The sequence below is a fragment of the Lytechinus pictus genome, chromosome 2 (genome assembly GCF_037042905.1).
Source record: "Lytechinus pictus isolate F3 Inbred chromosome 2, Lp3.0, whole genome shotgun sequence".
Taxonomy (NCBI): domain Eukaryota; kingdom Metazoa; phylum Echinodermata; class Echinoidea; order Temnopleuroida; family Toxopneustidae; genus Lytechinus; species Lytechinus pictus.
In genome coordinates this window covers 48,205,644-48,223,513 of record NC_087246.1, presented here as the reverse complement: position 1 = coordinate 48,223,513, position 17,870 = coordinate 48,205,644, and the positions used below count along the sequence as shown (strand labels likewise).

Below are 17,870 nucleotides of genomic sequence, written 5' to 3'. Positions count from 1 at the left end.
CAATCTAGCAGAACACTAAAAATTTCATCAAAATCGGATGTAAAATAAGAAAGTTATGGCATTTTAAAGTTTGGCTTATTTTTTCACAAAACAGTGATATGCACAACTCAGTGACATGCATAATGAGAGAGTCGATGATGTCCCTCACTCACTATTTCTTTTTTTTTTAATTGTTTGAATTATACAATATTTCATTTTTTTACAGATTTGACAATGAGGACCAACTTGACTGAACCAAATAGGATTAAACAATCCTAATTCCACATGTTCAGGAGGAATTAATTGTTGTTTCACTTGACAATGAGGAGAAAATTAGAATATTTCATATTTCATATAATAGAATACAAAAAAAATAGTGAGTGGATGACGTCATCAGTCTCCTCATTTGCATACTGACCAGGATGTGCATATAACTGTTTTGTGAAATTAAGCGAAACTTTAAAATGTCATAACTTTCTTATTTTACATCCGATTTTGATGAAATTTTCAGTGTTATGCTTGTTGGATTTTTCTCTTTTATTCAAATCAACTTTTTGTTGGGGTGGACTTGTCCTTTAAGATGAATACAATGTCTTAAATAAAACACAATTACTATTCACACTTCCCAGGCCTTTGCAAACCAATACATGGACTTGAATAACTGATTGAAAAATAGATCGCTTAAAGAAAAATGTGTTCCAGAAAACAGGAACTAAGTTCCTGTTTTGATGAGTATTGAAATACAATAAATAAAATTGGTCATGCATACACCCAAATAAAAGTATACCAGCAATCTGATTATTATCAACTACTAGCCATATGCTCAACTATGTAATTCTTGGAAACCTATGGCATCTACGTGCCCTATATCATGCAGGCAAATGAGGGATATGGACAAATAACAAATTTTGTCCAAGCTTTGACCTTCCATAAAGGAGAGAAGGAAATGCTTCTGAATGCCCACCTCAAATTCCACGATGAGTCAGCCGAACTGAGATGTCCGAAAATGTAGATCATTCATACGCTTACAAATATATATATCATATACATTGTATTTCTTGATTAAAATCCTGATAAACTTGATTTTTATACAGAATTTCAAGGAGATTAAAAACAAAGATAAAATGAAGTTATAAGTTTGAGGTTCATTCAAGCACGAGGCATGCACGCAAGATCTGACTGAACTCGACCCCATCTGAAAAATGTCTTCAAGGAATTCTTGGATCTTGTACCTGGTTGGATACAACAACTTCGAAAGGTGGAGGAACCTTTTGCTCTTTAAAATCACAAATTTCTGAATTTCTTTAAATCAAAGCCCCAATTGGCTTATCGGTTATTTACAGAGTACTCAGTCTAGTTTCTTATTGTAGGTTTTGAGATTCGTGCATGGTCATATACACTTTATGCAGGTTTATTAATACTGTATTGAAAAACATAACTTTCTTTGTTTCAGATTTGTCACAAGACAACTAGTATATATGTAAACTACAATGAAACCTGTCTGACCTACAAAGGGGAACAAATGAAAATGCAGGACTTATTACTCTTTGCAGCACTTATTACAGACACTTTCATGTACTTTGTGCTCATTAAGGTTGATTTTAGAGGTAACTATAGGATAGGCAGGTGCATCAACAACAAAAAATGCATGGGGCTAGGGGCAAATTTGCCCCCCAAACACCCCCAAGAGCCCAAGACACTAAAAGAGAGCCCCTGGAAATCCAATGTAAACTGAAATACAAACTGCAAGTTTGGACGTCAAGCTCTAAAAGTAGCGCCAGAAACAACACATATTTTCCCCCCTGGGTAGATGGCTGCTTAAACAGGTTTGACTGTATTTCTATTTTCACTTGATCTCGAAGAACCCACGCTTTGGTTTAAAATCACTTGCTCATATGCTTTAAACTCACGACCGAATAATTCATGAAACAGTGAATTTCTATGTGATCAGGTTTCTTAATCTAAAGTCATCTGTTATCCATGTTGGTACATGGCTTGCGTACAGTGGATAATCTAGCCATTAAATGAAAGCATAACATACATATATCACACTGGATTTTTATTTCTTATTTAGATAACCATGCATATGGGGGTTGGGAAACACAATTAGCTAATGGCTAATAATCATAATGGCTAATAAAATATGAATCAGAAAATCACTTTAAGTGACTCATAATGTTTATAGAGCGAGATGTCTTAAAACATATTGCACAGGGATGAAGAAAAAAGGAAATAATATACACATGTGTAGTACGACAAAATAAAATAACATAATACATGTACCTGAATAATCATGAATAACATGCTATGATACTATTTAATAGTATTGTATCAAAACCAAGAATCCAACTTCTATGAACAAATTAAAAGTAAAATACTATTTCTTTGAACATATGGATAAATTGAATGACTATTTTCATGAACAAATCAATAACAAATATGGTAACCGCCCGCATGGAATCAGTGACATTGCAATTATGATTACCGGTAAGACAAAAATTTGGGTTTTTTTCTAAATTAAAGGATCTATCTGATATATAATGAAAAATCGAGTTGTGCCAGATTAAGGTAAAAATCAACATAAGTTTACAATTGAGAGGGGGAATTGGGAAATTATCAACATTTTCAATATCTGCATATTAACAAAGAATAGAGACAGGAGTATATCATAATATAAATATATAAATTATATACTGTACATTCTCCATTTTCCATTCATATTTCTGATTTTCACACGACATAATGCTCTGAAAGTTCTTGACCTTTAAAATAACAGGCTTCTTCTCAAAACCTAGTAGTTTGCCCATATACGACAATGTAGACATTGGTTATATATGAATTTGCTTTAGTTTACACAGCTGTGCTGAGTGTTGAATTATTGATCACACTTTTTAATATTATTTTACCACAAATGTTCTCACCTGTCAATTTGCTTTTCATTGGCTGCAAGACCTATACTGGTAAATTTGTGCTAAGCCAAGGCAAATGGATGCGAGACCTATATTGGTAAATTTGTACTAAGCCAAGTCTAGTTCAAAATACAGTTCAAAACTCATGCATCATTACACCACTTATTACCAACGTCTCGGGCACCTTTAATACCAAGAATAAGAGCGGCATCATTCATGCGTGGGCCTTTCCAATGCCAAGTCTGACAGTCATGCATCATGTAGACTAAACAATGGAAAATGCAGAAAATTCAGTGTGTAAGACAGAGATCCAGAGCCTTTATAGCAGAATTTGTGCTAAATGATGTGCAACTCTTGACTTTTGGATAAGGTGCCCTTTTCTACGCATTTAGAGTTAGACATACCATTAACTTTATAGCTCATTTGGTACAACTGTGCAAAAAATACATGTTATATCTAAATGTAGTAACGAGAGGGGGGGGGGGATATTTTGTGCTAAGGGGCCACTAGTTTTCATACGTTGCCTGAATATTTTTATTTATCATTAGAAGTTTTTGGACACACATTATTATTATGTAGTAATAAACTGGAATTTGGGTGGTGGTGATGGTGAATTTCTTCTAAATTATTTTTTAACCGATCGCTAAGAAAACATGAATGTTTCTAAACAAGCAACCAGAAGACCAAAGGCTTGAGGTCATCTCCAAAGGACTTGGTAATGAGGATAAATGTCTTCCAAAGGGCATGAGTGCATCAAATGAAAAGATTAAACCCGGGTAATTGGAATCTAAAACCCACCGCTCTAACTTGGCTATCACGCCACCTCCTTTGGGGATTTATGAAAAGTTAAGACAGACTTTAACACCCCCTGAACTGATGATATAACCGAAAATGATAATAAAACTAAATATATTTGAATAGCACTCAAGATCTCAAACTCCATCATCAGCATTCCAAAAAGCCATAAATCTGTCGTTTCAGATATAATTTAGCTATTCTACTTCCCATCCATAAATCTGTAAACAAACAAATTATTGATAATACAGTGTACATACTCTTTGATCTAATTAGTAATCTGTTATCTTATCAATTAAATTATGTGACTATTTTGTCAGCGATGCAATAATGTGTAACCGTACAACAGTAGGCCAGCCATAAATTGTTCTCTCCACCAAGTATTTATTCCACACATTCTGTAAAATATATATTTTTTAATTTATTTGTGCAAAGTAAAAAGAATTTAGAAACAAAATGAACTAGCTTGCAAATTTTAAATTTCACAGGGGTAGTTCATCCCTATGTAAAGTTTGTTTTTAATTAAGTGGGAAAATCTATCTCATGAAAATAAGTTTTATTTTAGCCACAAGCCCTGAAGGCGCCTTTTCCCCCTTATACTCAAGCCATCTCTTGAGCAAAATAATTTTGCAGGACACACCTGCCAAATTGTTTTTCTCAACTCAATTCGGAAACGGGAAATCATTTTTTTTGTTTGTGTGTGTATGTTTCATATGAAGCTTACTTCAGATGAATGCAATGTATTGTACTAATAACTGATAGTATTATGCAACATTTGTTGACTGCATACTGATAGGTCTACACATAACCCGTGTGTACATGTACACTGAAATTACAGTGAGCATTGACATAGCTGATAACACACATACATGTACAGCACATTGGAATCTGGAAATGTACAAGAGCAAACAGTGGATCCTTTTTCATAATGAAATTTGATTTGCAGCAATTCTACAGCCTATACAAGACAGTAATCGGTGTAAATGCACCTTTTTGCATGAAGCCGGGGGGGGGGGGGGGAGGGTACAACCTCTTCAGCGCTGTTTTCACAGGGTTCACAAAATTTTGTGGAGGTGTTGCAAGGAAACGATTAATTGTAAAGAAAATTGCAAAGTCAAACATTTGTAAATGTAATTCATGCAACAAAGTGCCCAAAGTATGCTTACGGTAAATCTTCGGAAGTGTCAACAATTCGCTTTTTATTCGGAAGATATTTTTTTAAGAAGTTGAAATTACTCCTGAAAAAAAAAGTGCCATCAAGTTACCCCTGCGAACAATTGGAAAAACTTCTGAACATTTAAGCGCACATTTTGCACACTTTTGTGGCATAAAATATTAATGTACTACAGGATTTTGCCATTTTTATACATTCGCGTTCTTGCAAATGAAAAGCCCAATGAAGATAGCGCTTTGGGCTTTGGAACAACTCTGCATCAAAAACAATCTTACCCTGTCTTTGAATAAAGAAATGGAGATTAAATCCTTTGTGGTTATTTTTCACCATACTAACAAATTTCCAAGATATCAGGGGACCCCTTACTCCAGTTTGGACACACAGATTGAATTTAAGACTACATGTAAGTTACGATAACAACAATTACGAGCAAAATATGAATGCATTTGAACATCATGCATCTTAATACTGATTGCAATAACCAAGCTTAAAAAAAGAAATTACATTGTATTGAACAGTGAGTTGGTGATCTTGATTTATTAAGCACAAGATCTACTTTAAAAGAAGATGAATATTGGACATTATCTAGACTCAGAGTCTAAAATAGCTTCTTAAACAGCATAGAAATATGCCTGGCTGAACAAGTAATCACTGCACACCACAGGTCAATAAACCATCTGTGATGCTTGATAATGACAGCATTCCCTAACATTATACATTGCTAATGATTTCATTATCACACATGTCTATTTACATAAATCATCTCTCTTCGGGAAGATAAAAATATATCTTATACAAGTTTCTGGCAAATAAATAGATCACAATATAAGCAGCTTCAAAACTATTAGCTTCCTCAAATAATCATCCTTTCTCTATCAAAAGGAAAACACATCTCAGGCCAGGGAAAGGATTCCCTGCACATTATATGGAAATGTAAGGAATTTTATATTAAAAGCAGGTACAAAACAATTGATTTTTTTTTAAATAATTTAATACAAAGTACATGTACATCTACAGGTACATGTATGGTCAAAAAATAGAATTCTAAACCAAAAACATTATAAGTTTGATTGATTCCAATCAAAATAATGCAGCTTTACAAATGTTTGACTGGGGGGGAGGGGGGGATTCAAAAAGATTTAAGTGTGACAGAAAGTCAAGCTTAGTGCGGATGCCCACATGATGTGTAACACCGTAATATCTTATTAATACACAGCAGCACGTCCTATCATAATTTGACCAATGCGATGCCTTTTAAACCGCATGCAAATAGGAGGTTAAGCACAACTCTAAGTCACTCTTAAATCTCTGTGAAACACCCCTGAGGTCATGATTGAATGAAAGATCAAATCATAAAGTAAGATGAAAATATGACACAAACTGAATGTGGTTACCAAGCCATGAGCACTGCAATCGATTTGACAGTTGAGTTTACAAGAATGCAACATACTGTACCTAGCGTGCATAATTGCTATTACATTGCGCAACAAAGTCACCACAAATGGCTAGGATCGACCACGGCTGAAACTGGGCCATCACAGAAGTGCCAAAAGAAGGCTGAAAACTTACCATATTTGGGGGTTATTGCTTGGGAAACATGACTACAGTTACTATGATAACGAACATAGTTTTAGCATCCCATACATTTTGAAGGTTAAACAACGTACAGGACCCTTACTCAGAGTTACATAAGAGGGCTACAGACCCAGTCAACATCTTTTGAAAATAGTTGACACATGAAAATTTACAGCTAGAACATAAGAAAAGGTCAAGTGAACCCATGGTCATTGTTTTGGTTTGGTCACTCTATTGTTCTGGCTCTGAAAGTAAACTCAAGTGTAAACTATTATCAAATGTTACATGTAGCCAGACAGCTACTGTAAATGTATGTTTTCCATCCTGCTTAGTACCCAGTTGATTGCACAATGTTTCAAAATCACCCATACATGAGGAAAATAGAATGTAACTATGCCATGTCATAACCATGGACCTACAACTAACCAAATTATTAGACAAACGCCTAAAAACATGAATATCTTTGGGGATGAGCACTATCGGGCCCTGTTGCAATATACTTACAAACGCGGCTTAGCCATCTACATGTACAGTTATTTGCATGGAAATAATGATTTTGATTGGCTATTGAGTATTATTAATAAACCATGAAAGTTATAGCATACTGAAGAAAGATACAATTTATGGTAAAACTAGTGTACAGTAACAGGGTCCTGAAGCAAGCAAGTCCATGCTACCCAAGCCTGAAGTGTGTTTGACCTTTGACCTCTTAGCAATGAGTTCACATTACATTGGTTCAAATCTTAGGAAGCGTTGGAGCTTTGCAGGAAGGGGTAGTCTAGCCACCTGGTTCTCCTTGATGCACGTTCGTATTCTCATCCGACAGCACTCCTGGAGAGTGGGAACTGGTGGAGAAAAACAAAATAATGACAACAGCAAATACATTAATTTATACTTTACCAATTATCAATCAATACTTCACCAACTGCATATGTTTACAAATGCAGGGAGTAATTTTGCTTAACAAATTAGAGTTGCATTTTGGTAATAACTCATAGAAGAAAAGCTCTCAACTGAGTTATTTACAGTCCTACGAAAATATCTGCCAAGCCAAAGACATCTTGGAGCACATTACAATGCGATATCAGGAAAATTGTTCCCTGAAATATAATAAACATCAAGTAAAAGGTTTATTCCAGGTCATTATGTCATATCAAAATAATGTTCCTTGATTGAATATTAATAATATAACTTACATGTAGCAACAGTGATTTTCAGATTAAAAAGAGATTTTTTTTTTTTTTTTGGTGAAAACCTGTAATTCTGTTTCAAACTTGATCAAAAATCAAAAACCATTTTTGTTATAGCAGATGTACACTCAGGTAATTTTTTTCTAAGGAAAAGTAAAGAAACAAATCAGATTTTCTTTTTTTTTTGCTTGTAAAATTTTATATGGACGAAAAGACCTTTAATTTTGGCTGAAAACCTATTTTATTATTTTTTTGCTTGTCAAATTTCCCTCAGGAAAATGTGCCCCCCTTTGGAAATCCTGGATCCGCCCCTGCAAATGACCTTTGAGTATAGATCCTGAAGTTCATTATTAAAAGGTTAAACACGACTAAAACCCGCTTTTTTTCAATTACCTGGCAGCTATCAGTTCAAGTGTTTTACAAGCTCTTGTGGCAAAGACAGAATTAAATGTTAGTTTTTTATACTTTGTGCTTTAATACAGGTATGTATCATCATCATCATTAACCTTTATTGAAGTCCTCTTTACCATTATTCATGTATCTCCCTTTAAAATACAAGGGGTTTCTGTATGATCATCATAAGTGTGATTTACCAAACACAGAAAGAATAATAGTAAATGGATCTAGATACATGCACAATGCTGGTCTGAGTTTTTCAGAATCAATGTGACCATAGATCATGAGCCAAAAATACAAAACAGATCTTGGCATGTACAGTATTAAGTAACATATGAAATTACATTTTAAGATGAAATTATATTATCTTAAAATCTCTTTGAAACTGGATGTAAATCTATCAGGACACTGACCAAACATGCAGAAATTATCAGGTCAAGAACAAAGTTATATGAACTTACAACTGTCTAGTTTCTACGTTAAAAAAAAATGTCATAAAAAATGGACAGTGCATGTATAGATGGGTGCATTTAGTGAGACCAACTGACTGCATCTTTCAAGACTTTAATCCACCACATTTATCTTTAAATTTCTGAGACAATGTGCTGTACCCTACACTATGTCTATAAATTGATAAAGAACTTGTCCAAAAATTGAAAATCCTGTCTGCAAACTAGAATTCTGTACACACATTTTCCTTCATTTTAGTACAAGTCAAGACCTTTGACAGGATTTGGCATTCATAAAATCACTTGTATAATTTTTAGAAAAAAAAGGAATTTCTGAATCAGACTATTTGTTATTCATAAATAAAAATTTCCAACTAAATTCCATCATATTTAGATTAGAATGAGAAATTATGGATAAAATAACAGTGAAACAGCAAAAAAAGTCATCATATTGTATCATAAAATGTAGAATTTGAAGCCATAGAGGGGAGAATGTACATAGGCCTATGTATTAAAAATAATATTCAAATAAGACAGAAAAAAGGGAATACACCTGTAACATAACAAATGATGAACATGTATGTAGAAATGATTGCATTGTAAGAACAGCAAATGCAATTAGGCCTAAATGTAATTAATGATTTTGGTGTAAAAATTTCAAAAGACAACAGTACATACATGTAGATGCACGATTGCACTTATTTTCAATTCAATATCTACATGTACTACAATGCCTTGTACACATCGCAGATGGAGATTATAATTGAAAGTCAAGGTGAATAAACTTACCATAATTCAGCTGAACTATTCTGACTTGTTTAGTAGTTCCATAGACATCCACTATGGCATAAAATGGGTTTTCCAAATCTGCATTGTCCATTGGAGATGAGCCCTGATCTTCCCCATTAATGATAAGATGCATGTTTGCCCTTTGCTCACTGGGTGAAATTGTCTGTATCTCATACGTAATGCCGATTCTACTACCTATCGATGTAGCCAAGAACTGCTTGCCATTCTTGTACAGAGACTGACCAGGGGTTTCCAGGTCTATGTGACAGAAGTCTTTGACCAGGAGAGATTGGGGCAGGATCTTGTTACCGACTTGAAGGGCATTCCCGAAGTTCTGGATGAAAGAGCTCGCTTCCATCTGCTCTTCGTCATCATCCTGTATTGTGCGCGGCACTTTATTGTGATGCTTCGTGATTGCAAAGATCCATGATTTGCCCATGCTGGTCAGATCCGGCATGGAGTACTGAGGAATACGAATTACATCTCCTATCGCTTCAGCCGGCCCGATGGCATCTCCAGGAGCGAGTGCTGCCATTCTGGAAGGGCTATGCTGGGTCAGTCCACACCTGAGATGTCCACTCCATCCAGATTCTTGTTCATCAACCTCTACCATGAATATCTCTCCAGGTTGGATGGAGTCCTCGCTGAAAGTGATTGCGTTAGCAAAGCTGGAGGTACGCTTGGCAACCTCACCATCCTCGCTGCGCCGCACATTGACCCCATGGTTTTCATGAAATCTGTAAAGTGGCATTGCATCTGTTGACTTCGAACAATGATCAGCAGCTCACCTAAAATGAGATTGAGAAAAGGTATTTCACATTAAAGTGCAATCCAATATTTCATAAATTTGATCCAATCAAACCAGGGACATGAGACCTACAAGTATGGTTGAAATAGCATTTTGTAGGGCAGGTTCAAACCACATCAAAGCTATTTTTGTTTGTCTAGATCATATTATATTTGAATGTACATGTAACAAATTGTCAATCAGCACCTAACTTGCTTTCCTTTTATAATATTAAAATAAATTCCTATTTCTCCTTATGCAGTATATCTGGGAATGTCAGTGGTGATAAGGCAAGACTACTTGTAGTTATTTAAGATTTCTTTGTTCGCTTTATTGATATCTATATTTTGTACGGTAGTTGTTTATATGCATAAAATATTTATATCCAAAGGAACTGTTGCTGCGGTAGCGCCACAAGCGTCTGTGGATGGTGTGTGCACTCAGTAAGATATCTATCCTCCTGATGCAGTCTTTCAGTCTCAGATGTTCCAACCCCCATTTCGCTGCTCCTACCGTATACATGGCATCCCCTCCCCCAACAAACCCCTTTTCCTGCCTTTGGGATATTAGAGTTTTGATTGATCTTTTTAGGCCTGTGTGACAGCACCTTTTTGCAAATAAATTCAAGACTTTATTCTACACACATGCAGAGCTCCACATCTACAGTCAACAAACAACATTGAACGTTGTGGCCAAGTGGATCGAACTTTAAAACAGAGGGTGGCGAGTTTAAATCCCAGCCATGAGCCATGCCATAATTATCCAGCAAGAAACCGATCCACAATGTGCTGCATTCAACCCAGGTGAGGTAAATGGGTACCGACAGGAAGTAATTCCTCAATGTCAATGAGCACCGGAATCAGTAGCCAAGTTTAGCCCGGGTAATTCAGTGGACTTTGTGAAGATGCGATTCAAATTGGTATTTAAAAATTAAATTTTAAAATGTTTGTTTCAACTTTTGTTTGTAAAAATGTGAATGTCATTTTTTTCGTAATGAAATAAAACTGAACATTTGGTCTTTCTGATCCTACCAAAGATTACTGGGTGCTAATGCAGTTTCGCATCGGCTGACTTCGAGAAAATTTCCCCACCAGTTAATTGCAAATGTCATAGCAAGTCTCTCAATCACATTTCAAGGTCAATATGCCTACCGCTTTCCTGAATATCGTGATCAAGAACGGCTGTTTTCCTGCTTCGATCTTGACTTCATCGTTCAAATTCTCAGTCAGACATCACTTTGTTTGGATTCGCGGTAATTTTGATATGGACTGAAGTTAGCGACCAAAAGAATGCAAACATTTTTTTTGGTGAACAAATGGGTGAGCTACTGCAGGCAGATCTTTTGGTCACTAACGCAGAGCCAAGCATTGCCAAGCGAAGCGATGTCTAAATGAGAAGTCGACAATGACCTCGAAATCTAACTGAAATACAGCCATTCCCGATCGCAATATTCGGAACAGTTGTGGGCTTATTGACCTTGAAATGTGATTGAGAGACTTGCTATGACATTTGTGAACAATTAAGCCTACTGGTGGGGAAATTCTCTTGAAGTCTTCTGGTACGAAACTGCATTAGCGCCGCTTTCTGACTAAAATAAATATGACATTTTTTCTCCAACTAGAGGGACCTTTTCTTAGACTTGCCCCAACATTTATTTTAGGAATCAGTTTCAGGATATTTGTTTTTGAACTGTGCTGTGCTAGCACAACTTCACAAGACCTCGCCTAAATTTTGTCTCAGTCAGATGGTATGACTCTAATTTAGGAGCTGGATGTGCCATGTCTGCATCTGGACCAAAAAACAGTCTACATGTATTTCGGTCAGGGATATGCTCCGCCGAGACTTCGTCTGGCTCTGTGGCATCCCCTCCATCAAAAGACCAAAGTCTCCCATAGGACTCGTAGTGCCGGTGCTTTGCACGACCAATGGAGAAAAGGATGAGCTACTGCACCCTCCATGATTACTGCTTAATTCCCCCTTTTGGGGAAACAGAGTGCAATAATGTAAAGTTGTTAATGAAGAATGTAATCAGCTTACAGTACCAGCTGCGTGAAATATGTGATTTAATATCCAAAATTTTTATTCCAAAGAGCCGGTGTTGCTTCCAATGATTGTTTGCAGTCATATTTCTATTGCAGCTTAAGCATACGAATGCGCCAGCCAATAACGTTTATGTGCCTTTAGTCTAGGTAGTTGAGCGTTTATTTGCGAAGCACCGGCACTACAAGTCCTATGGGCAATGATGGGAGACTTCCATTGTCTGAAAATGTCAAAAAATGTCAGAAAATTGTCAGAAATGTTTAAAAAACTCTTGGGAAACAGCAGATTTTTCAGTCTAGACTGGATCAACATTTATAGTTTTTATACCCAGTTTTTGTGTCCAGACAGCTAGGTTGTGTGTCCGGACAATTGGTTTTAAAGGACAAGTCCACCCCAACAAAAAGTTGATTTTAACAAAAAGAGAAAAATCCATCAAGTCTAACACTAAAAGTTTCATCAAAATCGGATGTAAAATGAGAAATAATGACATTTAAAAGTTTCGCTTAATTTCACAGAATAGTAATATGCACATCCTGGTTGGTATGCAAATGAGGGGACTGATGACATCACTCACTATTTCTTTTGTATTTTATTATATGAAATATTCTGATTTTCTCCTCATTGTCCTGTGAAACAAAGTTTTATTCCTCCCTGAACATGTGGTATTACCATTGTCATAACATTTTATATTATAGACGGTTCAGTTAAGTTGGTCCTAAATGTCAAATTGGTAAACAATTGAAATATTGTAAAATCCAAACATTAAAAAACAAAAGAAATAGTGAGTGATGGACGTCATCGACTCCCCATTTACATGTCACTTAGTTGTGCACTTAACTGTTTGTGAAAAATAAGTGAAATTTTAAAATGTCATTTTATAACTTACTTATTTTACATCAGATTTTGATCAAATTTTCAGCATTATGCTTGTTTCATTTTTCTCTAATTATACATATCAACATTTTTCTGGGGTGGACTAGGTCTAGACCTTTAAACAGCCATTTGGAAAAATTAACAAGCAAAGTCTCATCAATTTTTATTACAACTAGCACATCAATGATGTGGAGCTCATCCGGCATCTCGCAACGAAATTTAACACAAGTTTAATTTCAGCCCAGTTGACACTGTAGTGAATTATATTGGTGACATAAATTGAGGATATAGAATTGAAATTGATGAAGAAATGACATAGAAGCATTTTTTGTGATCTACAAATAAATTTCATATAAATTAAGTATAAATAATTTTCTAGTCAAAATTTCTAAACTCTGTGTAGAACCTTGGTGAACCTCATGTAGCTCTCAGCTGGAACCAAAATAATCAAAATCAATCAACAAATAAATAAGTATATTTTGTAAGTTTTGAAAATATATTAATACATTTGCATACATGTATGTATTTAATGAGTTTCAAAATTCTGTGTTGAAATTTTGTATCACCACCTCCAGCTATCATATAAGCAAACAAAATTGAAATTGATTGACAAATGAACAAGAATTTTTTTGTGTGTGATTTATGAATAAACTTTGCTTAAATTAGCATAAATAATTTTCTAGACAAAATTTCAAAATTTTGTGTATAAGTTTGGTGAACCTCATGCAGCTCTACCAGATGGAAGAAACAAAAAAATCGGTTAACAAATAAAGAAGAACAGGCATTTTCTGTGATTTATGAATAAATTTTGTATAAATTAGCATAAATAATTTTCTACTGAAAATTTCAAAATTCTGTGTAGAAGTTTGGTGAACCTCATGAAATTCTACCAGAAGGAAGAAAAAAAATCAAAATCGGTCAACAATTAAAGAAGAAGCATTTTATGTGAATTTTTAAAAATACGCATAAATTAGCATTTTTAATGAGTTTCAAAATTCTGTGTAGAAGTTTAGAATCCCCCACCTAATGCTATCATATAAAGCAAACAGAATTGAAATCAGACTTGAAATGACGAAGAAGCATTTTGAAATTCAGGCAACAAATAAAGAGGCATTTTCTGTGATTTATGAATTTCGCATAAATTAGAATAAATTATTTTCTACTCCAAATTTCAAAATTCTGTGAGGAAATTTGGTGAACTCATGAAGCTCTACCAGATGGAAGAAAAAAAATCAAAATCGGTCAACAAATAAAGAAAAAGAAGCATTTTATGTGAATTTTTAAAATTATACATAAATTCATTTCGCATAAATTAGCATAAAAATTGTTCTACAGTGCGTCCCAAAAAAAACTATACTCTTTTGAAATGGCTGCCAAATAAAAAATATAGCATTTTGGGGAAAAATACTTACATATATGGAAAGCCAAGGAAGTCAACTTTCAAATGACACCAAAAAGTTGGAAAACTGTTCATGCTTGAGCGAGCACTGCCCAATGAAACAAAGGGTATGAAAATTAGGGTGGGCTGGAATTAGCCTTCCAATTTATGTCAGTTTTTAAGAGGCAAATCCTTTCGAACTTGCAAAGTTAAGGGCGTTGTGATAAATTAATGATCAACCGTGACCAGTTTTGGTTGCTTATGCAAATTTTATAAATTATTAAATTGAACTTTAATGCATGAGTGAACACAAATTACACCTTTGGGGCAGCATTTCAACTTTATCATTTGGATCTCTTTTTGGGCAGCATTTAAACTTTATCATGTGGATTTCAGCAGTGTGTTCATGGGAGTCGGGAGAATAGGGGGTGAGATAGGACTTAAGTGGGAGAAGTAGGTTGATGGAATAAGGGTCAACAGAACATTCAGCCCCCTCCCTATTTCCCGCCCTCCCCTCCTGTTGAGAAACTGATGGCTATTGTCATGTACGCGTGAAGTCCAGATCGGAATGTTGATTTAATGATTAATTCTGAATTGGGGCATCAACTTTTTCCTATCAATCATTTCATCAACAATTTATCAGTAAATCAACTCATTCAATGTGCAATGTGATCAATCAAACATTCAGTGTTTTTTTCAATAAATTATTTCATTAATCATCATAATCATTAAATTTCTTGGTAATAATTCAATAAAAAAGTGACCATCAGCCACCGGTCGCTTGGCAGCTAAGTTTTGAATAGGCTACACATCCAGGAAGTGAGACAGAGAGGGGGGCTGAGAAATGGAGGTGCAGAGGGGAAGGTACATAATTATGACTTTTAATTTGTAATAGGACAAAAAGAAGAGGAATGCCCTTTTAACAAAGTCTTAGCATATATCGCCCTCTTGCTTGTAACAGGTACCATCACATTACTCTGACTTTCACGAACACACTTCTGAGGTCCTCAAGATGAATATGCTACACTAAAATTTCAATTCCTGTTCACTCATGCATTAAATTTCAATTTAGTAACTCATGAAATTTGCCTAAGAAACCAAAACTTATCTCACTCATTAATTTAGCTTAGCAAGTTCCAAAGGACTAACCACTCAAAAAAACTGTAAGGCTAATTCCTGCCCAGCCTAGCCGAGCTTAGTGTCTGAGGAGAGAAGCGGGGGGGGGGGGGGGGTTGAGATGGAGGGAGGGGTTGCTAAATGTTCTGTTGACCTTTATCCCATCAACGTACTTCACCTACCTAAGTCATATTACCCCCTCTTCTCCTGACTTTCATAAACACATTGTTGAGATCCACATGATAAAGACAAAATGCTGCACTAAAATTGCAATTCACGATCACTCATGCATTAAAGTTCAATGTAATAAATTCAATTTAATAACGCATTAAATTTTCACAAACAACAAACTGATCACAACTGATCTTTAATTCACTAAATAACCCTCAACTTTGCAAGTACCAAACAAAAAACCTGAAAGAAATTGGAAGGCTAATTCCGGCCCACCCTAATTTTCATACCCTTTGTTTCAGTGGGCAGTGCTCGCTCAAGCATGAATAGTTTTCCAACATTTTGGTGTCACTTGAAAGTTGACTTTATTGGCTTTCCATATCTATCAGTTATTCCCCCCAAAGTGCTATTTTTTTTATTTGGCAGCCATTTAAAAAGTGTATAGTTTTTTTTAGGACGCACTGTAGTCTAAATTTCAAAATTCTGTGTAGAAGTCTGGTGAACCTCATGAAGCTCTACCAGATGGAAGCAAAAAATTCAAAATTGGTCAACAAAAAAAGAAGCATTTTTTGTGAATTTTGAAAAATGCGCATAAATTAGCATATTTAATGAGTTTCCAAATTCTGTGTAAAATTTTTGAATCCCCCACCTAGTGCTATCATATAAAGCAAACAGAATTGAAATCGGACTTGAAATGGCGAAGAAGCATTTTGAAATTGTGGACGAACGACAGACGACGGATGCCACGCCACGGCATAAGCTCATCTGGCCCTTCGGGCCGGATGAGCTAAAAAGTTAGGCAATATTATAGGGAACAAAACTGAAGAATTATATTGTAAATAAAATTTATGACTTTCAACCAGTAAATGAATTGCATAAATTTACAATGTAATACTTTATCATTCATTTTGTCTCCAACAATACCACAAGGGTATAAACACACACTAAGCATACTGCTGTATGAAAAAAATCACAGGCAGACCAAGCGGGATTTGAACCCACAACCTACTTTTACACAGCAGTAGCGTGTGTTCATACCCTTGTGATGGGGTGTTCAAACTTCGCGGACAATTAATAATATTCATTATGCTAAAATTCGTTAAAAAATTATTCAGATTTTAATCAAAATCAAATTCAAATAATGGTTATCATCAAACTGATGGCAAGATTGTAAACTATAAAATCATTGATGAAAATGTGAAGTAGCGTCCGTAACGTTGGCGAAGAACAATAAGAAACAAGATGGTGGCGTAAACATCGAGCAAGTTTACCCCGTCTTTTCATAATATTTTTCTCATTTTTTTTCATGAATTCTTGTTTAAAGATGATATCGATAGCGTAGAAATGTCAGAAATGAAGTTGTATCCCAGGCATTTACACGATTTAGGGCTAGATCTTTTAATAAGGAAAGTAGAAATCTCGGAGCGAAAGTTTCAGGTTTTTTGGCGGTACACGCACATGAATGGGACGGAATCCCTGGCTCCGTGGAGAGTAAGCATACGTAAGTAAATGATTTTTACTCTCTAGGTCTAGGAGCCTCCTGGCTAACCATATGACCCCCTCCCATCGCAATGAATGAACCAAAGCGAAACTTACATTATATTTATATTAATTCTACTCAGAGATTATTTTAGTCCAACTGACTCAGAGAAAGATGAAATATCAATCTACGCACACTGGCCTCATAAGTCATATTTTGGCTTACCAAACATCAAAGCCCAGGATAAAAAAACCGCCACACAGGTTAGCAGATGCAGATGATTTATCTGGGCACTTTTCTGAGTCGAGATAACACTGCACTTGTTGTAGTTGTAATTGTGAGTTGTGTCGTGAGTTGTTCACACTCACAGCTGTCTGACTCTGCTCTGCCTCTGGCCTCTGGCTCTGCCTCTGATTTTTAGTGAACTTGAATTTGAACAAAGTTTGAATTGAAGTCTGTTTTGGCAGTCCAGTGAAGATTAACACAATTCCAATCAAACCCACAGGCCAACAACCTATCCAGACATATGAAAAATTAACTTAAAATCTTGCAGTAAACAATTCCAGCCCAGCAGCATTTGTTTTCACGCACCGCTTGCGCTGTACCTACGTAGGCTCGATCTCTATATCTGTGGATCCGCGCCGGGGTACCGGGTACGGTCGGTCCGGTAGTCGGTCGTGGCACTTCAGGGGGGTTTGCCCGTGAGACGATCTGTGTCGTATGCGGTGGTGCGAGCGCTCAGCTACGTATACGGTACCGGTCATGAGAG

The 17,870-nt window shown here is 35.7% G+C and overlaps 1 protein-coding gene across 2 annotated transcripts; it reads right to left on the bottom strand.

Annotated features, from left to right (window-relative positions):
• Window positions 1-4,379: 4,379 nt before the first annotated feature.
• Window positions 4,380-17,870, bottom strand: LOC129254117 (neuralized-like protein 2). 2 transcript variants are annotated; one of them, XM_064094996.1, is made up of 3 exons: window positions 17,711-17,870; window positions 9,257-10,044; window positions 4,380-7,277 (listed from the first exon to the last, which is right to left on the bottom strand). In XM_064094996.1, the coding sequence occupies exons 2-3, from the start codon at window positions 10,005-10,007 to the stop codon at window positions 7,159-7,161; spliced, it is 870 nt and encodes a 289-aa protein (XP_063951066.1). In that variant the 5' UTR covers window positions 10,008-10,044; window positions 17,711-17,870; the 3' UTR covers window positions 4,380-7,158. The 2 variants fall into 2 exon arrangements, with proteins under 2 accessions (XP_063951066.1, XP_054748546.2); XM_054892571.2 differs by having other exon boundaries at window positions 17,327-17,856.

Coding starts and splice junctions, on each gene's coding strand:
- LOC129254117 (XM_064094996.1), bottom strand. CDS start 10,007: ATGCCACTTTACAGATTTCATGAAAACCATGGGGTCAATGTGCGGCGC. Junction 7,278..9,256: donor AATAGTTCAGCTGAATTATG/GTAAGTTTATTC, acceptor TTTCTCCACCAG/TTCCCACTCTCCAGGAGTGC.